Genomic DNA, 27,810 nt, shown 5'->3' on the forward strand with positions numbered 1-27,810 from the left:
ACAAGGACCACCTGTCAGCAGCGAAACATACAATTTGATCTTTGTCAATGCAGCATCCCAGAAATGTGTTTTCTGGATTTTGGCACACGTTTGATGCACTTTGACTTAGGTGATTTGCACTGCATTCCCCAGCAATCACACCAGTACTGAGATGTCACGGACAGCTCCCTGCTTTTAACAATGAGCTTTGGACTGTTCACAGTGAAGCAACAGAAAGCATGGAAAAGGGTGAGGGAGAGGGGGGGCGCATCCAAAAACGGATTTGATCCTTCATGTCCGTCCGTTCTGCCATGTTGCTCGCTGTCCTCATAGTGGAGGAGACGAGAGAAGCTGCTCCTCACGTCTTCTCCCTCCTCTCCTCGCTCCCTAGTCCTCCCCTCTTCTCCTCCAAGGTACCTCCTGGGTAATGAGGGCAGCAAAGGAGGAATGGAAAAAAGCTCTGAGATGCAGTCAGGGATGACATGAAACTGAACTGCTACTGGCTACATTGACATGCACAGAGGAAACGCAGGCAGCTATTGTCCATAATGTGGTTATTCTTGTTCAGGCTAAGCTGTTCATATGTGCCTGTGACACCCTGTCATTGTCGTGAATGAAGTGATTAGCAGAACACCTGTGTTCACCTGTGGTGCCTCGCCCACAGGTACATTTAGAAAGGTGCACCTGCAAACAGTATGCAAAGCTACCCTTCCTTTTCTGACAGTGGGTTATTTCTACATACTTTTAATTATGATGAGCAACCAAAAGCCAAAATATGAGTATATTATTATATTAGAATAAGCCAAGCAGCTCTGTACTCTTGTTACTTAAAGTTACTTTTAAATGTGAAATGATAGCAGCTAAGAGGTTAGAGTTAAATAATTTAAGTGATTCTTGTTGCCCGGGACCGTTCAATTAGTACTGCAGCCAGAACAGAAACCAAAGATCCCAGATTGCAATCAGTGATGGCACACGACCACGTACAGCCAACAGCCGACCCATTGGCAATAAATGGGAGAAACCATGAGCTCATGAAATATTTGTCACATCTAAAAGATCTGTATTCCTCCTACAAAATACGTTGCAGACTCTAGTGTTGTTCCAATACATTCTCTCTGGAGTTGTAGATCTGTACGGCAATAACGCAGATCTCTCCTCTTCCTGTCTGTTCTTAGAGATACAAGTTAAATGTGCACCAATAAAACAAACTGTTCCAAGATAGAGGTGTGTAACACATTTTAATGCTGAAACGTATACATTTTCCAAAATGGTAAGTACACAGTCAGCTTTCATTTGAGGGCACTTATAGGCAACAGTCTGGTACATTTTTGTGAAATGAGCACAAACTCAAACACGGATGAACGCACACAAATGATGTGAAGATTACGCTCCTCTACCACAAAAGGGTGATGTGAGAGCACAAATGTCACACGAAAAGGTTAACAGGCTGCAAAGACGGACTGTGGGCTGTAAACGTTTCAGTTGAGCTGGAGGTGAATAGGCTGAAAAAAGGTGATGTAGTTAAGACCAGTAACACAGATTTATTATAGAAAATCTGGGCGGAACTTCGGTTTCGAGCAAGCCTCAAGAATCATGAGGTCAGAGGTCATGAGGTCCCCCCCTCATGATTTTCAGGATGGACAAATATGGTGTCAATTGTCCCCGATAATCCTCTAGTGTGCGTCGGGCCATAGCAGAGACGAAATAGGAGCTGCGAGGACAATCGTACAGAACGAGTGAGCGTTGCCAATGTTTGTATAGTTCCTTACAAGTTAAATAAGATGTAGGCCTAACGTTCATTCCACTCTTAAGTCTCCACGTTGTCCTGGCTTTTCAATACTGATGAGTTGCTTTAATGATGCTTAAAAGAGAGACTTAGGAATTGCAAATATGTTGTTTATTGTCCCATGGGGAAATTCATTTTGCAACAGAGCATAATACAAGTTTCATCTACATCTTATGTTTGTCCGTTTTTATACATCTCAGAATAAATAATCTGATACTTATTAGCTGTAGATTGCTGGACATGATTTTAGATTAGAATTTGTGATGAGGTACTAAATTGATTCTATATCGTAATTTTCCACAAACTGTTGTTAGCACCCTCATTTGGAAGGACAATGTACAAAAAGGTATTATTACATTTCCACACAGATCATCCAATATGGATGAAAACACCATGAAATCAAAGCTGCCTGTGTTTTAAACCTCATAGTCCGATCAAGACAAAAGATTAAAAAAGTGCGTCGCAGCAGCTCAAATACTTTTTGATCACACCATATAAATCCTCTTTCATTAAAATCCAATCTAATCATAATCCAAGATCGTTTCTAGAATACGGAATAATTAAGGCCATATCTAAACCATGCATGGCCTATCTGTCAGGGAAGGAAATGTAATTGGAGTTTTAGATTTACTCTATAATCACATCATCAACAAGATTGCATAAACTGTATCTGAAATTTACATAATGATGAGAAAAAAAAAGTTGAATCCCTCCGGTGGTCAAGTTTTGCTAATACTTTCTTTATAAGGGATGATACAGCACATTCACAATAAACCTGTGAACATGTTTGATGATCATCCAGTCAACATTTACAGTGTCATCATTACATTAAATGTCGCGTACAGGGTGAGTATGCGGGGGAACATTTTGAAAGAATTAGTATTTTGCAGCAAATTGTAATTTGGTCATATTTTTAACTTTAGACATTTGCGGCACAAATGTAGCTTAAGAAAGCGATAACAAATTCATAATGAAACATGTTCAGCAGCTGCGAGTGTCTTACTCTGGCTGCCATCTGAATTTTTCATTGTCTCCTTCACACAAAAGCTATAAGCAGGCCTATCTATTCACTAGGAATCAGATTACACTTCACAGTGTAATGTCGGTCCTAGAATCCACATTTTCAACTGCTCCATTTTGTACAAATAACCTTTCATTTATTGTGTCTGAAAATCGCTCCGATAAAGCACTTCTGCCTGATATTTGTAATCGGCTTAACATTTTAAAAGGGCCAAAGGGGCAAATAGTCAATAACAACAGGGATTGAATTCATCCAGTTGTCTCATTCAAAATCAATAATTGTTCATCAAGACGCCCGTGTGTTGCAGCATCGCTGAGGATCAGGAAACGTTGATCGTCAGCGCTTCACTTTCAGTTCCTTCCTACTGGATGAGGTTTCCATATTACCACCCGTCAATTATTCATCTATGGGCCACTTGCAGCCTCGGTTGGAAAATAAAGCAAATCCTTTTCGACCAGCGATACAGAATAGCGCGGTGACCTCTCTGCTGAACCCCGGTGCCTTTTGTCCAGTCAACCCCCCCCCCCCCGCTGTGGGTAAAAGTGAAACCGAAGCAGAGGCGGGAGATTATTTCTCGGTGTGTAAAACGTGTCTCCCGCGCACGGCAGGGGTCCATAAATAGTCGGCGCAGGGTGTGTGTGCGCCATGCTTGAAAAGCTGGCAATAGTGCCTTTTGTAAATGTGCAAAATGATCTCTCTCCAGTGTTAGCATCTCTATTACAGGCAGATGAGATTGTCTTACCCTGTGGATTTGCTTCAGAGAACACGACAAATGAGTTTGAGCTGCTTGCGACGAGCTAAGCGCCCACGCCTATCCAGGAGAGCAGAAACTATAGAATAAAAGCAAGCTACAAGAATCAGTCGATAAGGTATGACAGCGTTTAAAAACAAGTGAAAATACTATTTATGCATCTTTGCAGTAAAACCGATAGCATGCTTTAAAATACAAAATAAAATATATACTACTTCCTGTTTTCTGTCATGCACACTATTAGTTACTCGTCCTTTTTGAATTTGATGGTTCAAAAAACATAACATGAAAACAACAACACTTCATCTACATACTAGAATTAATGTTTATTAACACAATGCATCTGTTTTACAAATCTTCACATTTACAGCAGATGCGTCCATAACAAAGTAAATGGGGTGCTCATGTCAGTTTTTTTTTTTTTTTTTTGCATCTTGTCCAAAGCCCTTTGAAAAGTTCATTATGTCTTGACGTTATGGACACTGAGAGAACTGAGGAAGAACTCTGGATTGCTGAAGAAAGAGACGTTATCTCTGTCATGGAAGGATGGGGCAAATAGACTGATGGATGAAAAAAAAAAAGAGAACGTTATTAATAAAGAGACAAAATGAACCTGGGTTGCATTTTGAAGACATCTGAAGGAATGTTCCTTTCTTGATGTTCACAGGACTCCTAAGATGTATATGCTGAACGATCTGTGCTCTCAAAACGCTAGGGTCGCTTTGTGCCAATAGTGGCATTCAAAGCTGGAAATAATTTTCATATTAAATCTCTACATGAAATTCAATAACATTTTCTTTTTCTAGCACTCTTGTCACTTTCAAGGACATCATGCAATATAAACAGTGTATGTATGTGATCTCTGAGACATTATGCCGTATTTCAAGACGCATTTAGTATCAATCAGATTTAGTTTTTATAAATGGAAGAAGAAGAAAAGTCTTGGTTGTATTTGGTCAATATCGGCCATTTATTAAATGTACACGATTGTGTGTACTACTTTTTCTTGCAAGACATGAATATGACCAAATATATCTTGTAATTACATCTAATTTTGGAACATGCCATTAGTAAAGACTTAGATCTAGAATTATCTAAAACTTATCCCGTTTCAGTCAATTATTAAAATGGTATGAAAACAAACTTCAATTGACTTGAACATTGTGTTCAATAATCCATCACAGTAGACGTTTGTGTTTTCTTGTGTTCAGACATAGGTTTATATAGATGTTATTTATTTACCTTGGCAGTTTCGACGAGTCAACTCTCGTCTTCTTCAGAAGCAGTCGCACCGACAGCTGGGTATGACGCGTCAACCAGTTGCTTTTCAGCAACTGGCGGCTGTCAGTGCGACTGCTTCTGAAGAAAACGAGAGTTGACTCGTCGAAACTGTCAAGGTAAATAAATAACATCTATAAACCTATGTCTGAACACAAGAAAACAGAAAACACAAATGTCTATGTATAAATGAAGACATGATGAACATCATTGAACAATCCATCACAGTAGCTAGCCATGATGTCTTTGAAATAACTTTTTGTCAATGTGACTAATAATTGTGAATGGAGGGGGAAAAGTGTTGACATTAACACTCAACGCTTTCATTGATTGAAGGAGCCAAAAGCTCTGAAGGTCTACCCCAAAACCAAACCAACTGTTGACATTCTGTAACGTTACACAGCACTCTGGTGTCTCAACACACCCAGAGTCAATGGCTGGTTCATGCTTCATGCGTGTGGTGCCTGCCATCCGGGTACCTCGGTGTCCATGCTTCTCGAAAACTGTGCACGGCACAACTCCAACGCTTTTGTGATGCTGTAGGGAAATTAGACTCTCCAGATCCCACCCATGGAAAAAGGACCCCACTGTGATTGGCCAGTAGTTCCTGTTCCTCTTTGTTTAGCCAATCCTGGATGGGGGCACTGTGGCACCGTCCCCGCTTTGTTTCAAATTGCAGGTGGTGCACGACCCAAATCTGTCGCATACATTAGTGCCTGAAGCATGAACCAGCCTTAAATGTGAAGCTAGATTTGTTACCGTCATGTATTTGGAGCAAATATGAGAGGGGAGGGTGGGGGCAATGTAAAAAAAAATACATTATGCTTTGGAAAATGGTGGATATGTATGGCCATGCAGTGTAGTAAATTGGTAGAAATGCTCTTAGACTATAGACCCTTTTTCACGGGGGCCATTTTGTGTCAAAAAGGCAGGGTATAGAAAAACACTGAAGGTTTCCAACTTCCATGACTGGAATTTGGAAACCCTCATTAGTGTGTTGCTTGCACCTGTGTTTACCCTGCCTTTTCGACACAAAATGGCCCCCGTGAAAAGGGTCTATTACGGTCCTTTTTAAGTATTTTTTTGCAAGCTTGGTCATGGAATGCAGTGGGTCTCAAATGAAGGGCATCACTCGCTCTCCATCGAGACAGTCGTTGCCAGTCAAACGTAGCTTAGCGGACTGCTTCGACAGAAAATAATAGGCACTGGGTCTAACAATCTTACCGACTTGCTTTTCAATTTGGTCCTTTTACTGCAAATGATGATTGGCTTGTGTTTTAATAGACACAAGGATGACACGCCCAAACGCACACAAACACACTGGACTGTGTATTCTACTGTAGCTGCAGCAGGACGTTCAGACTCTGCAAGGAAACATCGCCGTTGCTACTTGAGGCGTTGGATGCAAGCGACTTCCAGGACCTTGTACAAACGCCGCTGGCCTCAAATTGTAATCTTTTTATTGATATTTTTGAATCATGTCTCTTATGATATGATGGGGGGGGGGAGGAGATAACACATTGAGTCTAGTCCCAAGTACAACATGGTATGCTTTATGCTTAGTGTATATATGCATAAGAGATTCACTTCGCACTCGCACTGATGTTTACAGAGAGATGATCACGTACTAAAAAAAACAAAAACAAGAAAGAAAAAGTGGGGAAATCCTTCTGCATTTTTAATTCTTATTATTTACCTGCCGGGGTATAAGCGGTGCCAAATCAATCTCGCGCCCGGGGTGGCTGGTAATACTCCTGTGTGGGCCGCGTGCTTCTAGGCTGCCCATCTCCCCCACGGCGGAACTCTAGTGAACTGTCATAGTAACCATCATCTTCCTCCTGCCAGTGTACATTTCATATGATTGTGGTGTTACTGTGGGGAACCAGAGATGTTTGTTTTGTTTTTTACTCCTCCTCACTGTTGCTCCCTGTGTGGGGCATGCCTTTGTCCTGACTGACTTTCTCACAAAATCTGCATCGTCTGGCTAAGCAAAAGATGGGAATAGCATGTTTTCTACGTTTGCGTTATATTGGTCCCAGCTGAACAAGAAAAAAAGTTGTCCTGTAAAAATTCAACACAGTTTTGAAGGAATAGTTCACCAACATGTCAGTCAAACTTCCTTTTATATTTACCTCACTGTTCGGTGACAGCGCCGACACCTTGAACCTCTGGCTGTGCACACCGATTGGCTGTGCACACCGATTGGCTGTGCACACTGATTGGTTGTGCACACTGATTGGCTGTGCACACTGATTGTGCACACAAGCATTCATGCTCTCAATAATGACAACCTGTCAGTGAGGTAAATATAGGCAGTAATGTGGTTACAGACTCACATTACAATTGTTTAGCTGAAAAATATTTACTGATGCTGAATGATTTGATATATTTTTTTTATGGCTAAGTTGTTGTTTTTGGGGGCGGGGCAAAAAACAAGAACAAAAAAATAACTAATGGCCAATTTGCTGTGTTTAGTGGAACAAAGTTATACAAAGTTCAATGGAGTCTCGACTGACGTGTGTCTGTAGACATTTTGGGATGAGCTGGTCCTTTTAACAATACATTGGCTGGATGGAAATGCAAGGCTTATACATACAGGTACTGTAGATAGGTAAAGTTGATATTTCTGAGAGTTATCAAAATGTTATTTTATTATCATTATCATTATTATTATTTTACAACCAAAGAGTACTGTTTACACTGACCAAGTGGTAGATGATCCAACCACCCTATCAGTGAGATTGCTTCATCTGCCCGAGGCTCAAATGTTACACATTTGACTTAACTTTAGGGATTTACTTTTCAGCTGAATCACTTTCAAAGATCGCTTCTCATTGAAATATTGATTTTGTTTGTCGTCTTCTTGATATAGCCTAGTTTCTACTTGTAGGTTACAGTATGTACGGCAATAAAGTCTGACTATATTCATATTTCATCGCCTTTTTTTTGTTATTGCTACTACTTCAAATACCGTAATCAGCTGCTTCCGTTGCGTATTGACCAACAGACTCTGATCTAAATAACGGAGGAGTCAAAGAGTTGTCTGAGTCTAACAGGGCTTGATACATGCTTTCCGTCTCCTCACCCAGGAATCAGCAGTGAGAGGTTTGATGTTGTTCAGCAGAACCTCTTCGCAGTTGCCATAGTCACTAAACACCACCACAGCTGTTGAGCCTGAAGGATGCACTGCGTCTATCCGAGCGCGGTAGAACTTTGGAAACACACACACACACGCACGCACGCACACACACAGAAAGAGAAGGAAATATAATGAATTATCTTTTATATAAACAGTTATGCATTCTTTACAATGTTTTTTTTGTGTGTGTGACACAGATGTAAGATCATTGTAATAACATTGGAAATTCTGGTTTGTATTTCAGTGTACTTTCTCTTCTTTGATGCAAACTTATTTCAACAACCATCAAATATCGGCTATTTTACCAATCTTTGAATCTAAGATCTAAGATCTAATCTCTGACATACCTTGCTGTCCTCCCAATAGAGCGCCAGGCACTGGTCTCCAGGTTTCCAAGCCTGCTCCGTGCTTTGACTTTTCTCTGACCCTCTAGGACCAGGACCAGGACCAGGACCAGGACCAGGACCAGGACCAGGACCTTGACCTTTGCCTTGACCTTGTCCTGGCCTCCGTTTAGCTCCTGGGTTTTGAGGGGTGTTCTTCTTGGGGGGTGCCTCCCTGTGAGGAGGACCGGAGGAGTTTGCCGGCTTAATTGGCCCAGTTCTTTTGTGTTCCGCGTCTCCATTTTGGAAGTGAGAAGGATCCCCCGTCAGGAATCGAGAGTCCCGAGACATCCCCCCTTCCTGGGCGCTCACTGAGCTGCCACCCCACGAGTTTAAGTTCAACGGACCACTATCCCTCTGGCGGTCAAGGTGGTCCATGTTCGGCCGGTCGTTCTTCCCCTTTCTCCTGCTGCTGTTGGGTTCTTCCATTCTGCTGTCTGTCCGCTTATAGCCTCCTCTTCCGTCTGGTTCGTTGCCCGCGGGGAGGGTTGGTTTGGGACTGGGCGCATTGTCTTTATTCCCTCTCCTATGAGAGCCTTCAGATAAAGAGTTCTCTCTCGGACCTTGTTGAAATCCCCCGGCGAAGCTCCCGCCATCTCCGTTTCGGGACCGCTGGTGGAAACCTCCGGTAGAATCCATCAGCTTTTGTGGCTCTTTACACCGCGTGAAAGACGACGAGAAGGAAGAGGAGGACGTTTGCTCGTCTCGCATCTCTCTCCTGTCGTTCTGCCATCGGTCAGAGGGACCGCGCGAGCCTCTCTCCTGGCCCTTCCACTGCTGTGATGAAGCGGTGATGTTCGATGGAGGCTCCTGGCCGGGCTTGGGGAAGTCCGTGTCCCTGTGGAAGCGTGGCGGTCTGTCGTTGTTGCGCTGCTGCTGCTGCCTGTTGTCGTTGTACGAGGGGCACCTGGTCTGCGGCGCGTCTTTGGAGTAATAGTCCGAGTTGGAGAAATTCGCTTTGCCGTCGTGGTGCCTCTGAGGTGGCTGGCTCTTTGGCTCTGAGAAACAAACAAAAGAATAATGGCAGTGTAATCACCATCTATATGAGAAAACACGCAATATTACTTACTTTACTGGTTTATTGTGACGGGACAATGCACATTAATGGACATGTTCAGAAATACAGAAGCCTCTATATACGAAAACATGTAAATATGCCGGAGTTAGCTAATGCTAATTTACATCCGTAGTCCCCAATAAATATCAAAACAATCACTCATTACAATCATTCAACGCACAAACCGATATACATGTAACGTGTCATCGCAAAAGATACCACAACATTACAGACATCAAAATTATGATGATGATGGAATATTGACAAAGACCCCACTATCTTGCGGCACAACTAATCTTTGAAGATGAAAGCTCGCTAAACTCCGAAACATGAAGGGAAAGGGAAATCCAAGTCCAAAATGTCATTAATGAAACCAGAAAATCTTATCATTATTGGTCAAAGACAATATAGTACATCAGATATAGTGTGTAAAATATTAATTCCTTCAGCAAAGGATAGCCATCTCTGTGGATCCCATCATGATGCTGTCCATGGCGGTATAGTCTTCTTGAAAAGGAATTCTGAACTACAAAGTATTATTCACCCCCTTGACTTTCTGCACATTTTCTTCTTATTCTTTCAGTACGATGCATGAATAATGGATCATTTAGTTCCCATCAGGAATCAAAGAAGCATGAGGGGAAATAACATTGTGCATTAATGACTACAATCTACAATCACATTTGTCCTGTAGAATACAAAGAGGCAAAAAGCCTGCATTATGTGATGCTCGTACAAAATGATTATCAGGATATTGTGATGAAAATGATTCCTAAAATTGTTGAAAAGCTTGAAAGTAAAATAGTCATTTTCAGGCAGGCAAAAAAGCCTGCATTATGTGATGCTCTTACAAAAATGATTATCAGGATATTGTGGTGGAAAATATTCCTAAAATTGTTGAAGCAAAAGCTTGAAAGTTCAGGGCTTCAGAGAGGCACTCTGGCGGATTAGAATCAAATGAAGACTACATCACCCACCATCGATGGAGAAAACTCCCATCTTGGATTCCAGAAAGTCAAACAGGGTGCTCGGTGCAGAGGGCCTTCCCCCTGCTCCCTCCTCCTCATCCTCATTCCTGGACCGTCCTCTTCCCCTCCCTCGGGCTGAAAAGAACCCCAGAACAATATTACACAGAACCAAACCCATACTTTGTGTGTGCATTTATAGGTCTGGGGTATCAAGTTCAACATCTCTGTCTGTGTGTGTGTGTGTGTGTGTGTGTGTGTGTGTGTGTGTGTGTGTGTGTGTGTGTGTGTGTGTGTGTATATTGTTAGCCTAATCCGGGTTGAATCAGAGTTGATGAAAGGTACTTATGCCACCTATTTCTTCTGTAGTAGTGCGTACACAAGTAGTCTGTTTCAGGAAAGCTTTAGGCTACAAAATGTTCAAGGAATGTGCTATTGATAATCAAAATATGAAATAAATGTCCTCTTTACGTTTTGGAATGAGATAGAGCTTATATGGCTTTCTTACCAGTTCAAACTTGAATGCATGCGCTCAGTCAGAACAGTGAATGGCAGAGGAGAGTAGCAGAAGTTAGCCCGCCGCAGCTGCAGCGTACAGCATTCTTCCAAGCATGACCACTTAGTTCTTAATTACTAGCTAAATTACAATTAATGAAGAAATTTTTTCAGCATTCACAAAACCTTTTAAGGTACATTGGTTATGCATAAAAACAACCAGACTGTGTCATCGTTGATGTAGGCAAATAAAAGAATGTGCCATAAGCGGCGCGTGAAAGACTAAAACCTCGAGTCATTTCTAATGTTAATTCCTGCAGCTATGCATAAAATTACAACAGTCGTTAACCATGACAATGACATGCGGCAACATGACACATTTGCATAAGCTCAAACCAAATGACTTCTTGAGACAACACCCGGTGCCAATTCCAAAACCAGTGGATAGTTTCCCAAGCTTAGGACATTTACTTATTGATCAAAACTAGGTTGTAGGACTATCGCCACTGACTCCCCCCTCCCTTCATAAAAGCACAAACACACACCATTTCTGGCTTTGGGATAGAGCTGGATCGATTAGTCGATCGACAGAAAATTGATCGACAACTATTTTGCTAATCGATTAATCGTTTTGAGTAAAATTTGAAGAGAAAAGGTCTAAATTCTCTGATTCCAGCTTCTTAAATGTGAATATTTTCTGGTTTCTTTACTCCTGTATGACAGTAAACTGATATTATCTTTGAGTTGTGGACAAAACAAGACATTTGAGGGCATCATCTTGGGCTTTGGGAAACACTGATCGTCATTTGCTACCATTTTCTGACATTTTATAGACCAAACAACTAATCGATTAATCGAGAAAATAATCGCCAGATTAATCGATTATGAAAATAATCGTTAGTGGCAGCCCTACTTTGGGACGTGGGACTCAGGCTGGGCTCGGGGTGATGCGCCCCCAGAAGTACGCCTATAGAGTAACTGTATGTGCACATGTCTATATGTACCTCTAGGTGGCGGCCTGCTGAATTCGGGTGGGTCAGGGGCGGGTCTGCAGCCAGAGGATCCAGTGAGCAGGCTGTTTAGCGCCACCTCCAGGTTGTTGTTGTTGTCCATCAGAGCCTGCCGAGCGGCCTCTCTGTTAAAACCCATCTCCATGATGTCTCTCAGAGCACGCTCGTCCACCTGCACAGTCAGAGGATGTGAGTCAGGAGGAAGAAGGGAAAAGACGACATGGAGGAGGAGGGAGAGAGGGTGATATTGGGCAGAGCAGGAAGGTGAAGTGTCACACAGAAAGGTGGATAGGATGGATAGCAGGGGTTAGAGGAAAAGATGCCCGTGAAGAGGAAGGGTGAGAATACACAAGTAGGACGCAGTGACAAGTAGAGGAGAGGATGGATTGAGAGACAAGACGAGAATACAAAGAGAGGACATCAGAGGTAACAAGTAACAGAAGAGAAGAGATGTACTGTAATTACCAAGATGAGACAAATAAACCAAATATAACAATCCCTTCCAATTTTTTTTTTGTTGAAATCCATTGTTCAATTTCACCATGTATGCAGCGTAGGGAAGTTGTAGCTTCACACTTATGTGCTGGATTATATGAATTGGAACCCGCCGCAGGTGATCGATAAGAATCGCGGAGATATCTTTAAAGCTTTTATTGGGGCAATCCGGCTGAGGCAAGTAGTAGCATCGCTTATTTATATCTTGGCATGTATGACATCACTGACGACATCATCGATGACCTCACAGTTGCAGCGACATCATCGATGACCTCACAGTTGAGTGACACAGATGATGATGATGGTTGCTCATTAGGGCGCAAGTTCGAATCCGGCCCGTGGGCGTTCCAATGTGTATTGGTCTCATCAGTCGGTATGAGAGGGGCTTTTCTACATGCAGACAACATTTTCAAGAGTGTCTTGCTTCCATAGCTGAACATATTTCCTGTTGGCGCACAACATGGCCAGGGATCTTGACCTTATCAAGTGGGTACGGGTAAACCATAGCAAACAGGGAAAGTGACTCAGAATAAATACATGCTCCATTTAGGGCAGAAGTTGAAATCAAATTGATAGAAAAGATGTACATTTTGGAATGGATTGTGAAATAGTTGTACGTTAGCATTATGGAAAACAGGGTGGAAAAAGTCCTTTTCTCACATCATTTGTCTTGTAAATATTGTAGATGTAACGGGAATCATTACAATTAATCAGATAAACAAATAATAATCTGGTAACTTCAAATCCCTAACCTCCCCTTTCTAGTTGGATTTAAGTTGAGTTTAGATTGAATACAGTGTGCACTGTCAACACATTCGGCATTCTAGGACAAAATACAAAGATTTCCTATTTCAACTTATTTCCAAGGCTGGCTCAGTTCAGCGTACAAATTGGCAAGCCACAACATACTGTACTGTAAGGCTACTATAGATAGATTGGTAAATGGACTGCCACTTGAGAGGGAAAGCCTGGCCAGCACTCAGATTTAGAGCCCGACCGATATTATCGGCCCGCCAATATTATCAGCCGATATTGGCGATTACCGATATATCGGTATCGGTCATATTTGGCGCTGTTTTTTTTTTTTTTTTTTATATATATATATATATACCGTAAATTCCGGACTATAAGACGCACCGGTCTATAAGCCGCGGGACCAAAATTTACTATTTTTTTCTTCTATAAGCCGCACCGGTCTATAAGCCGCGGGTGTTTTGATGTTTAATTACCATATGAAAGGGTTCGTGCACAGAGAGGAATGTCGGGAAAGAGATGGCTGTTTGGGGAAGCTCCCATTTATTAACATTTCAACAAAACAAAACAAAAGTCAGGTCACTAATCCCCAGACAAAATCACACAACAATAGGCTATATGTGCAGCAAACCTGTAACCAGAGAAGTCAAGTCACTAATCCTCGTCTTCCTCTTCTTCCTGCGTACTGAAACCACCAAAGTCCTCATCTTCAGTGTCGGAAACGAACAGGTTCAGGGTGGCTTCGTCAACCACTCTCCTCTCTCCTTCATTGTCACTCAAAACCAACGAACTCCTCTTCGTCACTGTCGGCATCGAACAGCCTCTGAAGCCTCTGACGGCCCTCAGCGCCAGCTGTGGCGGCGTCATCCTCTTCATCCCGCAGCAGTCCAGCGTTTTGGAACCCGTTGGTGATTGTGGATGTTTTCACACTCCTATAATATTCCGTGCTGAGACAGTTCCTCCTGCTGCACCGTCCAACGCCTCACCATTGACTCATCGATGCCCAGGTTACGCGCGGCTGCTCTGTTTCCCTCTTTTAATGCGAGATTGACTGCTTTCAACTTTCAACAAAAGCTGCGTCGTGTGAATTTCTGCGTACCTTCCCCATGGTAAGTGAGAGTGTTGCTTCTACTGCTCGTTCTCATGCTGTCGAGAACGAGCAAAGCTTTTTTTTGGTGAAAGAATCCTCCAGGGCGCTTCTTGTTAACAGTCCGAGTGAGTGGCAGGTCGAACGTCAAAGGCACTTCATCCATATTTATGATCTGCTCCGGTTCGATGGAATATTCCTTGATCTTCCTTTGTGTGAATTCGCCGAAGTTTGTGATTTTCTCCTGGTAGTCGGGGGAGGGAGTTGATGGCCGAGTGGCCGTTTGCTTACCGTAATTACCATATGTAAGTGGTCACGCACAGAGGGGATTGTCGGGAAAGAGATGGCTGTTTGAGGAAGCTCCCATTTACCGTATTACCGTAACATTTCAACAAAACAATATAACACAACACCACCGTTGTTTATTTTTACAGTGCACACAGTGTCCGCGGTGTGGTGAAAAGAGGGCAAGAGAGGAAATTAAAACAGAAGTGGATTTATAGTTAGAAAGAGTGCTAAAAAAGAGAGATTTTATTTGTATTTTTTTTTTTTTTTTCTGAAAAAATCCATAGATAAGACGCACCGTTATATAAGCCGCAGGGGCCAAAAAACGTGAAAAAAGCCGCGGCTTATAGTCCGGAATTTACGGTATATATATATAAGTTATAGACAAATTTTTTCTTAACTATTTGTTCTATTGTGTTTTTGTATTTCTAGTTATTTATAATTATTAAATTCCCAGTTAAGTTTACTGTTTCATTGCATTGAGTTTATTAATAAGCTGTAAAATATCCTGCCTACATCACATATTTCAATTCATGTCAACTCAATCATATCTTTGTCAAGTGTTTAATATTTGAGGGTTGCTGATGTGGTTCCTCCTCTGGTCGTTAAGGGCGCCTGTTCAGAGGGAGGGGAACTCGTTGGAATAGCGTGATCCTCCCACGTGCTATGTCCTACCGGTGAAGCTTCCCCTATCAGGTGAAAAGAAGCGGCTGGCTAACTGCCCATGTGGAAGCATGGAGCCAGTTTTCGGCTCTCCCCAGATCAGCAGAGGGTGGAGCAGCAACCAGGATAAATAAATAAAAAATTAGCACTAATGGGGGATTAGCACTAATGGGGGATAAACATTTGATAAAAAAATAAATATATATATATACCGTATATATATATATCGGCCGATATATCGGTTATCGGTATTTTTTTATTCCCTAAAATCGGTATCGGTATCGGTTTCAAAAATCCCATATCGGTCGGGCTCTACTCAGATTCCTTCTGATTTCTACAACATCATAATGAACACCTGACCCAGTCGAGGAGGAATGACATCAGACTTCATGAGACCAAAACAGAAGTTTGAACAGGAACACGTTGTAGCCTTTGAGTCACATAATGAGCAAATTGCGGCTTCAGTATAATAATTGAAAGTAAAATAACAGAAAGGCCTTTTTACCATTTCTCAACACAATTTGCTTTTAGGAAAAAGGGTTGGACCAAGTACGTCTCCTCACCAGCTCTCGATAGTTTCCGTCTTGTCTGCTTTCAGTTCGTTCAAACCTGTCTTCTCGTCTCCGCTGCTGGTACGAGTCGCGGCCCCGGTAGGAGGACGTAGCGCTGCTTAAGTTGCCGCCTGCATTTCCACCACCACCAAACGTACGGGGAGCCTTAAGAAGGGACACATGATGACGATCAATATTGATACAGGGGATGGACAAAACCAAAGATTTGAAGGAACAAAATCACAATTTCAACATCAACTATCTTTTATATATACGGTATATATATATATATATATGATCACTGGAATGTTCAGCTTGTGGCACGGAATTATCGATATTATCGCTATATTTTATGAATATGGCAATTTTCCGTGATAGCAAAAACCGCGGAATATATGAGTATATACCGTAAATTCCGCACTATAAGCCGCACCGGTGTATAAGCCGCAGCAGCAAAATTGCCTGTTTGTTACACATATAAGCCGCACCGGACTATAAGCCGCAGGTGTTTTAATGTATTTTTTTTTTTTTTTATTGTGTTTTAATGTTTAATTACCATATGTAAGGGTTCATGCACAGAGGGGATTGTCGGGAAAGAGATGGCTGTTTGAGGAAGCTCCCATTTATTAACATTTCAACAAAACAACATAACACAACACCACCTGTGTTTTTTTTTACAGTGCACACAGTGTCCGCGGTGTGGTGAAAAGAGGGCAAGAGAGGAAATTAAAACAGAAGTGGATTTATAGTTAGAAAGAGTGCTAAAAAAGAGAGATTTTTTTTTTTTTTTTTTAAATCCATAGATAAGCCACACCGTTATATAAGCCGCAGGGCCAAAAAACGGGGAAAAAGCCGCGGCTTATAGTCCGAAATTTACGGTATATGAGTTTTAGTTTATTGTCAGGTTAATAGTTCTGAATTAGAAAATATGCCAATAGCCCTGTAAGAAAATAAGTTTCCTTTAAGAACCACAGCTGTGTCCTTAACATGTAATGAAGACTCACACCCAAAATGAGGAATCACATACCTCTTTGGTCTTGTTCACCTCCGCAATAGCCGCTAACCGTTGCTTCTCAAACTCATCATTCTCATCAGTACTAGTTTTGGCCACACTGGTGCTCTGAAGGGTCTTCCTCTGGTCCAACTCTCTGCTGTCTACTTCCTCGTTTCTCACACACTTCTATAAAGAACAGAGAGAGCGAATAGAGAGTCACATCATGTTCTGACTTCTGAAACATCCTCTAATCATCTACAGTGCCTTCAGAAAGGACTTTCTGCATCTTGTGCTGTTACAGCGTACATTCAAAATGGATTAGAAAAAAAGGACTTTGTTGTGGCTGGGCCGACAGATGACTGCAGGCATAGCTAGCAACCGCCAAAGAAGAAGTTGATCTGCCTCCAAGTTGAGCAAAACCTTTCATCTGAGGACCGACCGCAGTATTGTCCTCACAGAGAGAATTTATTGTTTCTCAGAGTACTAGTTATTAAATGTGTTCATACTGTATATTATTACTGATCACGTCTATTGGATTAAAGTTCAGTTGGGAACTTGGGGGGACATTTAAAAACACATCCTATGCTATTACAGCCTTAAATTAAGTTAGTTCAACACTAAGTTGTAGTGATTTTGATTTTGACAACAGTCAAAGCTTGTGTTGAGTCAAACCCCACAAAGGATGCATGCTTTAAAACATACATAAACCCTGAACGCTGGTTAGTTTCACAACACAAAGATGCATAATTAAATGCAAGGCAGTCATATGAAACACTATTCTAAATTCAAACCACACCAGCAGATCAGTTTCAAACGGTTGTATTTGTGCAAGAAAAGTAAAGAAAAGTTCACTCCAGTGCCATGTACTTCAGTTCAGTAACAGAAATAAAATCCATGAGGGCTTTTCCCTGTTACCAGTTCAATGCAAAACAGAGCAACAAAAATATTCCACTTTGGGATTTCCCGGTTACCCGCAAACTAGGGATGGGCATCGAATTTCAAATTTTCGAATAATCGTTATTATCAAGGTCGACTTTTATTATTGAAATTCGAAATTCGTTTATTGAATTTTTTTTTTTTTTTTTTTTGTGAGTGAAATGTTGCATTGTCTCCCCTGATTCTAAGTACCGGTAGTCGAATCGCTTGGTTTGAGCAAGTAAAACAATTTTTATAAGCAACCTCTCCCTCTTCATGGGATTTCATCTGCCATTCATTTTTCCATAAACCTAGCTTAAAATGCTTATAAAAATTGTTTTACTTGCTCAAACCAAGCGATTCGAATATACTTAGAATCAGGGGAGACAATGCAACATTTCACTCACAAAAAAAAAAAAAAAAAAAAAATTTTTTTTTACATTTTTAATTTCTTTTACATTTTATTTTTATTTTCGAATTTGGATTAAAAGTCGACTTTGGCCAGCGAATTTCGAATAGTGTTTTTGCTAGAAATGCCCATCCCTACCGCAAACCAAATCAAAACAAGCAAGTCACAGTTCAGTTGTTGGGTTAATTCTCAACCAAAAACTCACACGAAAAAAAACACAAAAGCTCAAAGATATAGTCAAGTCAAGTTAGGTCTAATAGCAACATCAAACTCGTCCGCTGGCTTTCGCCAACTCACAGTTGCCACGGCAGGAACCGGGCTGCTGTCGGCTCTCCAGAGGTCTCCCTTGAGCCGATGAGAGAGATGAGAGATGGCGGTTACCAACCGCCAGTTTGCCGAGAACACAGGGATGATAAAAATGCCTGCGAAGCAGAGGACTCAACTTCTCCTCGCTCTGCCCCCTACTGGCGTCAGGCGCCGTTACTGCTTTCTGCCTCATCATAAAGGAACGTGGCCGGTCTCTCAAAGTGGGTCAATCAGAGCTATATCACTGGATGACAGACTGGTGGGTCTGTGTGTGTGTGGAGGTGAGTAAACAACAGACTGATGGCCGGAGACATACTATAACAACATACTTTGGGCGATCGCCACAAAGTCTCGTTATGTGACAGGAGAGAACAACACATTTTCAACGTGTAAATATCTGGAGAAGTGATATTTGCTGCTGAGCACATTTGTCTTCTTGTTTTGCTGTATTTTCTGTGATCACAGTGCACTAAGTGATAAGCGGCATCGTTCAAAAGCAAGAGATGACTTATCTGAAGAGGTGGCAATGGACAGCTGATAAAGAGAAGATTACCCAGATTATGTACTTCAGCGTTATGGAAGACATTTATCGTAATGAGATGCCAAATGTATTAAGATGTGGATTAGGATTTTTTTTTGCTAATAAAACGCTAAAGAAAGTACATCCAAATGTCTTGGAATGTCCTTGACACTCTACAATGAGCACATTGGGAGGTCAATGGCTATGATGGGAGATCTTGCTACAATAAATCAGAAATTATGACATTGTTTAAGTTCAAAGTTCTGATCATTCATTTCTAATTTTACAATGATCATGAGGAAATGATGGAGATAATAATCCCTAAAGTGACAGTCAGAAGAAGCAAGTGACTTGACTTTCAACGCCGAGACATGTGACACATGAGTTTATAAGAAACATCCAGCTCACCTGTCCAAATGGCACAAAGGGAGGAGGTCCACCTTCTGCGCCGATATGATTCCTGCTGTGTTTGGCCAGGCTCTGGAAGAAGAAGCATACAAGAAAGAGATTGGCAACAATAATAATGTGGGTATAATGCAGACCCAAAAATGCTTAAGAACATCTGTATTTTATACACATCACTGACTTGACCAAATGCCATTCAACCAACACCCCCCCCGCCGCCCCCCAAAACAATCATCCTTACCCGTTGTAGTTCCCATTTCTCCACCATGTGATCGACCTCTCCTCCAAGGACAGAGATTTTGGAGTCATCCAGGAGGAGCAAACCATTTTTCACCAGGACTGTACCAAGGAGCTTTACCTTTGTTCCGGGGGGAGTGTTAAGACTGAAAAACAGAAAAAGGTTGCAAATCCAGGTGAGAAAGAATGTTTTACATCGTATTTATATCGAGAACATGACCGTTAAATGTTAAACACATCATAATTGCATGTACCACGCCTGCCTTAACAGATCATAAAATGCCAAAAGGCTGGCTAATTTCCTAGCCCCTACCCCCCTATAGGTAGCAATGACATTTTCTATGTGACATGGAGCCCTGCCAGAGGACGTGTGGCGAGGCTGGGAGGGACTATTAATAATCCCAGCCGCTCAGCCATCCTCCTGCTCAATTAAGAGCCCCTCTATCGCATCAGGCCTGATAAGGCCTCTCTGCCTCTCTCATTAGGAAAGCACAGGGACTTAGAGGGATTTCCAGCTACTGATGCCGGACGCCAAAGCACCACTTAGGGATTTCACTGCAAACCACTGGGATGGACACTAGGGGGCTCTCAGGATAGTGGCCAGTGAGATGGACAGGGGGCTCTCAGGATAGTGGCCAGTGAGATGGACAGGGGGCTCTCAGGATAGTGGCCAGTGAGATGGACAGGGGGCTCTCAGGATAGTGGCCAGTGAGACGGACAGGGGGCTCTCAGGATAGTGGCCAGTGAGATGCACAGGGGGCTCTCAGGATAGTGGCCAGTGAGATGGACAGGGGGCTCTCAGGATAGTGGCCAGTGAGATGGACAGGGGGCTCTCAGGATAGTGGCCAGTGAGATGGACAGGGGGCTCTCAGGATAGTGGCCAGTGAGATGGACAGGGGGCTCTCAGGATAGTGGCCAGTGAGATGGACAGGGGGCTCTCAGGATAGTGGCCAGTGAGATGGACAGGGGGCTCTCAGGATAGTGGCCAGTGAGATGGACAGGGGGCTCTCAGGATAGTGGCCAGTGAGATGGACAGGGGGCTCTCAGGATAGTGGCCAGTGAGATGGAGAGGGGGCTCTCAGGATAGTGGCCAGTGAGATGGACAGGGGGCTCTCAGGATAGTGGCCAGTGAGATGGACAGGGGGCTCTCAGGATAGTGGCCAGTGAGATGGACAGGGGGCTCTCAGGATAGTGGCCAGTGAGATGGACAGGGGGCTCTCAGGATAGTGGCCAGTGAGATGGACAGGGGGCTCTCAGGATAGTGGCCAGTGAGATGGACAGGGGGCTCTCAGGATAGTGGCCAGTGAGATGGACAGGGGGCTCTCAGGATAGTGGCCAGTGAGACGGACAGGGGGCTCTCAGGATAGTGGCCAGTGAGATGGACAGGGGGCTCTCAGGATAGTGGCCAGTGAGATGGACAGGGGGCTCTCAGGATAGTGGCCAGTGAGACGGACAGGGGGCTCTCAGGATAGTGGCCAGTGAGATGGACAGGGGGCTCTCAGGATAGTGGCCAGTGAGATGGACAGGGGGCTCTCAGGATAGTGGCCAGTGAGATGGACAGGGGGCTCTCAGGATAGTGGCCAGTGAGATGGACAGGGGGCTCTCAGGATAGTGGCCAGTGAGATGGACAGGGGGCTCTCAGGATAGTGGCCAGTGAGATGGACAGGGGGCTCTCAGGATAGTGGCCAGTGAGACGGACAGGGGGCTCTCAGGATAGTGGCCAGTGAGATGGACAGGGGGCTCTCAGGATAGTGGCCAGTGAGATGGACAGGGGGCTCTCAGGATAGTGGCCAGTGTGGCATCTTGATGCAATGATCACATACACACACTCACACCACCTCTGATCAGTGTGGCTACTTAATGCTGAGCCTAATGGTCCGCCCCCTCTCCATCCCTCTCCCGCACACTGAACAGTCCCCAAGAGCTCCGCCCCCGCCTGTAATCCACTGCATCCTTCGTTGCCACGCATCCATGGACTCACACACACTCATAATAAACACTAATCACTGCTGTTGGTAGTGTGTGTGTGTGTGTGTGTGTGTGTGTGTGAGTGAGAGAGAGAGTGTGTGTGTGAGAGGGAGAGAGAGAGTGTGCGTGCGTGCAGCTCATAAAGAGGGGATTTGTTCTGTTCTCTTCCCATCAGCGACTCAGAGCCCACATTCTGGCCCCTCCACCTGGCTCGTCACCAACATGGCAACAGCCACCAAGGCCACACACACACTTGCTGGGATGGAGATGGAATGAAGGCTGGGAATTGTTCGCAGATCCGATGCCACCGAGTGGAAAGAGCAGATAAAGGGGAAAATGGAGACATGCAGTCCGGTCGGTTGGCAGCGTTGACAAGACAAGGAGTGCTGTGCAGTTGGGCAAATAGGAAGGGTGTGTGTGTGTGGGGGGGTGCTGTGTGTGTGTGTGTGTGTGTGTGTGTGTGTGTGTGTGTGTGTGTGTGTGTGAGTGAGTGTGTGTGTTTGTGTGTGGGGGCCTGGGAGTATGACACAAACATAATTTAGCTCGTCAATACATAAAGGTGGGCTGGCTGGGGACAGTGGAGAAAAAAAATCAGGAAACTGAGACCAGTCAGAAAGACACCAAAGATTTACCCCTGGACACATAATAGGGATGGAAATATGCAGGGCCAGGGACATCCCAATTCCAAATCTTAAAAATCAGACTAGACATTTACTTATAATCTAATTGGCTAATTAACACATGCTATCACGTAGCTACTAGTAATACAACATTGTTGGGTTTGGCATTTGCAAATCGTACTCGTACTGATGATCGGTCACAAAACCGTTTATTTCAATATTATACTATATGTTATAAGCTTGAAAATAACACAGCGGCAGCAAAAATAACATCTTAATGATCTAGAAAACTCGATCGAGGAAAAATCTAATTTGGGGCATTGGACAATCACAAACGGCAGAGTTGCAATTCTTACATGAATCGATCTTTGCTAACCCCACTCCACCTACAAACTAGTCCATTAACTGATAAATGTAATTCCTGATAGGTGTGGATACCAAAGTGAAGCATACTACGTTTCAGATGCCATGTGTTTCACCTGGGGACACCAGGGATCAGTGATCATTACCTCTTAACATAGGTTATTATATACAATTGCACTGAAAATTAATATTTCATGTTCGCATTATCATTTTACTTGAGAATGTGAATTATTTATTTCTAACACCCAGATATGAGGGTACAATGGATACTGTCATTTCTTGGCCGTATTTAACACTGATATTAAGTTCCCAGACAATCAAACTAAGCTACCTGCCAGTATTCAGACTAAACTAATGATATAGGTACCTGATCTTGGACAGCTGTTTAAACTCCAGTCCTACACACGTGGTATGTCCATCAGTCATCTGTATGCGCAGCATCCTGGGAGCTGCCTGGGACTCCTCATGGTCTTTAGGGGCTGAGACGTTCCTCACTTTCTGTACCTGGAGAACACATGGACCCTCAAGCTGGCCACGTGCAAGAGAAGGAAATAGGGGTTGGCAAAAATGGTCGGTCAAGTCTAACAGCATAAAGTCGAAAAGGATGTTTTATCAGAGGCATACTGGGGAGCAGCCCATTGAAAGAAAGATATGCATTTTATTATATAATTACATACCTGAGACAGCAGCAGAGCCTTATTTATGCCTCAAGATCTGCTTCCTGTCTTACCTTAACATTTCCTGTGCTTATTATGGTGATTATCAGATCTCTCTACACTCAAAGAAAGTACTGTGCCTCGTTGGTTTGCTCTCGAGGTGGCTCGCAGACACAGCTCAGCGGCTTCACGCATTGTGCAGTTGAGCAAATGTGCGCCACGCCACCAAATTATAGTAGGGAGATGGGGGGGGTGGATATAGGGCCTGATATAGACAGCTTCTTCCCAACTGCCATCTGCCTCTTCAACAAGGCCAGAAAGCCCCCACGAATAAGGAATTTACACCCCCCCCCACCCGGTGCCACCTGAGCACAGCTGGCTTGGTCACAGGCCGGGGTTCCCCCCACTGGCATGATCCTACCTGCATCATACAATACATCTCTTTAAAGGACTGCACCTTACATTTTTGGGGGCGGCTGTAGCTCAGGAGGTAGAGCGGGTCATCCACTAATCGCTTTGGATAAAAGAGGTCGGTGGTTCGATTCCCGGCTCCTCCAGTCTGCATGTCGAAGTGTCCTTGGGCAAGACACTGAACCCCAAATGTCTCCTGTTGGTGTGCCAGCACCCTGCGTGGTAGCCTGCCGCCATCGGTGTGTGAATGGGTGAATGTACCTACTGACTGTAAAGCGCTTGGATAAAAGCGCTATATAAATGCAGGCCATTTAGCATTTTTGCAATTGTCTTTCTATATTGTTTCTGTCTTCTACTGTTGATGCATACTTGCACCAAGTCAAATTCCTCATAATGTAATCAGATTACTTACTGTGGCTATCACAGTGAATCTGAATCTGAGTGCAGGACATGCGTATGAGAGGGGTGCACAATAGCTTCTTCTGCGACAGAGGTGAGGAGGGGGTTAAGCTCACATTCAATTGCATTTTTTTAATCTTCCAAAATGATATATGGGATGCCCCTCCCCCTCAGTATATCATTTTACCCAACAGGGCAAAACTCTATTTCCCTCCCTATTGTTCTCAACTCCAGTTCCACAGGTGAGTGAATGGTTTCCTGACCCTTCCTTACTCAGTCTATCGGGGCCATCTAGTGACCTCCGTGAGAACTGCACTCCAGTGGTTCTGATCTTCAATATCTACCAACACACTCGCAAAGCTACAATTGAATCACAAAGGCTAATTGTTAGGATGGAGAAAAGTGGTAGGCCTACTTAGGGGCCACGGGGATTTAGCAAAGACACTGCTAACGATGTCCAAGCCTTTGCTTATTATTTTGTCTCATTAATTCAGCTGTGTGTGATTGCATATTGACTGGACTTGATGTCTAAACCCTTCGTTTATTATTTTGTCTCATTATTTCAGGACGTGTGTGGGATTGCATATTGACCGGACCTGATGGAAATGAAAGACTTGGGACCTTAAATAGGCTGTGTCAAACTATTTCTATTTAGTCTCTTTGTTTCATACAGTTTTCTGGAATTTTCCTTTCACTCTAGAATAGAATAGAGTGAAAGCCCCACTCCAAAATAAATGTATTTTGAAAAATATAACATATGGACAACCCGAAATCATAACGCCTCCGGCCACAGCTAACTATTAGTGCCTCATTCCCTAATAAATTGTGATTTAAGTGATAACGGAGCTCAAAGAGGGGAGTGCCTAGCCCTAGTGTGTATACCACTTGCATAGATTATTTTGTGTCTGTGCGTGGAAATGGCTTTTTCAAACATAACGCCTCACTCACCTTCTCAACCCTTCCACTATTGATCTCTGAGGGCAGAAATTTCCTTCCAATAGGTCGAAGATCACTCTGTGAAGAGGAAAAAGAACATTGCGGTCACTCGCGATGAAAAGAAATAATGCACAAAGACGTCCCTTTCGTTAACTTTTGAAAAATAGATTAGTGATTATTCAATGTCTCATTAGAATAATCTGGTTCATGCTAGTCATGTGCATACAGTGGTGTCAATCAAGACCAAGTCCAGGTGTACTGACTTAAGGTGCGTTCACACTATCCTATTATTATTATTATCATCAGTAGTAACAGTTCAATTATTAAAATCTAACACAGAAGTTATGCATTTTCACTGAAACTCCCACAATATCATCTGACTGGTGAGCTTCCCTGACTGAGTTCAGTGGAGTAGCTGTGTGCAGTTTTAGGCCAGGTGCTGGATACAAGTACATATGAAGCCTAATGAAGACCCACTGTTTGGGTTGAAACGTGGCATTTTATTTTGTAGTCAATAAAATATTGGGAGTTACTCCAAAAACTTTACACTTCCTTCATGCACACTGCCCAGTGCCCAGTGGGTGCGTATTGAAAAGCATCGCTCCCGCCAAGGAGAGGAAAGAAAAGCTCCACAGTGAAATATGTGACTACATTTTGAACACAATCGTCATGATGCCAAAAACTAAGAAAATATGGCCCAAGATTAAAAAAATATGGTTTGAAATAGTGCTTACATAAGATGGGGGCGCTTACAGCTTTGTTCTCAGCAGCTTGTCATGAGAAACGCAGCCCTCCGTTTGTCATAAGAAAACGCAGCCATCAGTGTGCTGAAATTGGGCCCAGATATCAGGCATAGCCCAGCCCACCGCATATTATTTTGCCCGTTATCCTATGTACTAGTGACTTACCACTCACCACTTAGCTGGCGAAACACACACAATAATAAGATCTTAGAGCTGATTTAGCTGTCCCAGTCAAGTTTTTGAAATCCAAGACCAAACGGCCATTTCGGAGCCAACTCAGTGTGCACAGCCGTTTAAGTTAAGCGAGCTGGGCAGAGATTTTAGGATTTTGGGAATCATGTAGTTGGCAGTCAGCCAACCTGAGCTGAGGCTTTGCCTGCCTGTCTGTCTGTCTGTCTGTCTGTCTGTCTGTCTGAGCGACTGAAAGGAATTGTACAGTATTTGAAACATTTAGCTTGATACAACTGTCCTTTCTATGCAAGTTTACAGGTATATCTGGTCTCATGTTTTTTTTCTGATATCATGTTATGTTAGGTCTCAGCTTTCAGCTCAATGTCAACCGGCTACCAAAGTGACATCCACCTCGAGGTTTGACCATGTGCATTCTGAAATGCTTTTCTGCTCTCTCCACAGTTGTAAAGAGATGGTCTGACTCACTGTAGCCTTTCTATCAGCTGCAACCAGTCTGGTAACTCTCCTCTGACCTCTATATCAACAACAAGGTGTTTCCCTCCGCAGAACTGAAGCTCACTGGATGTCACACACACACACACACACACACACACACACACACACACACCCGCGCGCAACATCCTGAATAACCTCTAGAGACTGATGTGTGGAAATCACAGGAGATCAGCCGCTTCAGAAATACTCAAACCAGCCCGTCTGGCACCAACAACCGTGCCAGGGTCAAAGTCAATGAAATCATTCGGTCGATGTTTGATGTAAACGTGAACTGAACAAGACCTCTGGCTTCAAGATACCTGACAAAAAAAGAATAGGCTTACGTCAAGTGCAACACGAATAATGTCATTGGGTGATGCTTGCTCAGAGGCTCCTTTCAGTTCTGCTATCCCCTCATCACTGAGGTACCTGTACGATGACAGAAGGATGAAGATGTCCAAAAGAAAAGCAGCTGGGTTAACGTTAGTAAGGTAATGCATAGTTACATCAACATTCAAAAGCTTTCAGGACATACAGTAGTGGTGTAAAAAGCATCTAGTATTCACTATTCACTTCTTGTGTTTCATCTTAAAACAGTCACAAGATAGGCAAACTAGTAATATTACTGGACCTTATGAAGCTCAACAAAGTGCAACTGAGTGAAGCAAGATTAGTTGAGTTAAACCTAACTAGGAGTACAGGTAATACTGAAACTAGGCAAGGGAGAAAAGCATTCAGTTAACGAACAATAAAAATGAACTTGATGGAATTACAACGCCTGCCTCCAAAACTAACAACACACCATAATATATGGTTTGCTTTCATTTGTAATCTTCGTCCATTGTCATTCTGTTGAGATCGAACAGTATTATTATTATTTTTTTTTTTACAGTAACGTTAATCAGGGACTTCCATATCGATACAGGATTTGCAAACAGGCAAAATTGGCTGACAGGACCAGAAGCAAACTAGCATCACAAGTGATGTGGGTTAGCTAGTTAGCTAAATAACGTTAATACTCCAATGGTAACGTTAGCTTCGCAATCCATGTCATCTGTAATTTGCAAGCTAAATGAGCGCGTGTGCTTTAGAAAAGCGAGTCATTTTTGGCTGTTATTCTCCAAACTAACGCTATGTTAGCTAATGTGTAAAGCTGTCCGGCTACTGTTAGCCATCATTTGTGCTAGCTAGCTTTATAATGTCAACAAATTCAACAAATACCAACGTTATCGTAAAAAACGGTATGGTTACCATTGTTAGCTAACAACTGACACCACTACGTTATAGTGAACGAGCTAACTAGCGTTAGCTACAAAGCCAACGTTACTTACCAGCCGTCTTTGGCCAGAGACGCTGTCAAATCGGTCATTTTCTTCCAAACTGAAAGACGACGCTAGTAATGTCTGCGCTGTTCAGTAATGACTATCTAACCTAAATCTGTCCTGCATAATCTCGATCCAACACTGAGAAATGCTTGCTAACGTTGTGTCATTCACACTCATTCACTACGTTCACATACGTCACCGATCAGTACGGAAACGCAAAAGGCTCAAAATACTCGTTT

At 43.0% G+C, this 27,810-nt stretch overlaps 1 protein-coding gene across 3 annotated transcripts; it reads right to left on the reverse strand.

The window, feature by feature from the left end:
- Positions 1–301: 301 nt before the first annotated feature.
- Positions 302–27,748, reverse strand: tdrd3 (tudor domain containing 3). 3 transcript variants are annotated; one of them, XM_083662101.1, is made up of 13 exons: positions 27,578–27,748; positions 26,591–26,675; positions 24,850–24,915; positions 22,803–22,963; positions 19,489–19,630; positions 19,251–19,322; positions 16,726–16,878; positions 15,711–15,863; positions 11,859–12,036; positions 10,372–10,497; positions 8,302–9,335; positions 7,901–8,026; positions 302–399 (listed from the first exon to the last, which is right to left on the reverse strand). In XM_083662101.1, the coding sequence occupies exons 1-13, from the start codon at positions 27,613–27,615 to the stop codon at positions 367–369; spliced, it is 2,367 nt and encodes a 788-aa protein (XP_083518227.1). In that variant the 5' UTR covers positions 27,616–27,748; the 3' UTR covers positions 302–366. The 3 variants fall into 3 exon arrangements, with proteins under 3 accessions (XP_083518227.1, XP_083518228.1, XP_083518226.1); XM_083662102.1 differs by lacking the exon at positions 302–399 and adding an exon at positions 3,179–4,097; XM_083662100.1 differs by lacking the exon at positions 302–399 and adding an exon at positions 6,258–6,653.
- Positions 27,749–27,810: the final 62 nt, after the last annotated feature.

Source organism: Poromitra crassiceps (genome assembly GCF_964638095.1).
Source record: "Poromitra crassiceps genome assembly, chromosome: 28".
Lineage (NCBI taxonomy): Eukaryota > Metazoa > Chordata > Actinopteri > Beryciformes > Melamphaidae > Poromitra > Poromitra crassiceps.

Bases quoted from the DNA above. Each gene is read 5' to 3' on its own strand.
- tdrd3 (XM_083662100.1), bottom strand. From the start codon at position 27,615: ATGACCGATTTGACAGCGTCTCTGGCCAAAGACGGCTG. The intron at 12,037-15,710 runs GTGAGGAGACGT...CTGACTGTGCAG, and splicing joins ACGGAAACTATCGAGAGCTG to GTGGACGAGCGTGCTCTGAG. The intron at 8,027-8,301 runs GTATGTCAGAGA...GTGTTTCCAAAG, and splicing joins TCTATTGGGAGGACAGCAAG to TTCTACCGCGCTCGGATAGA.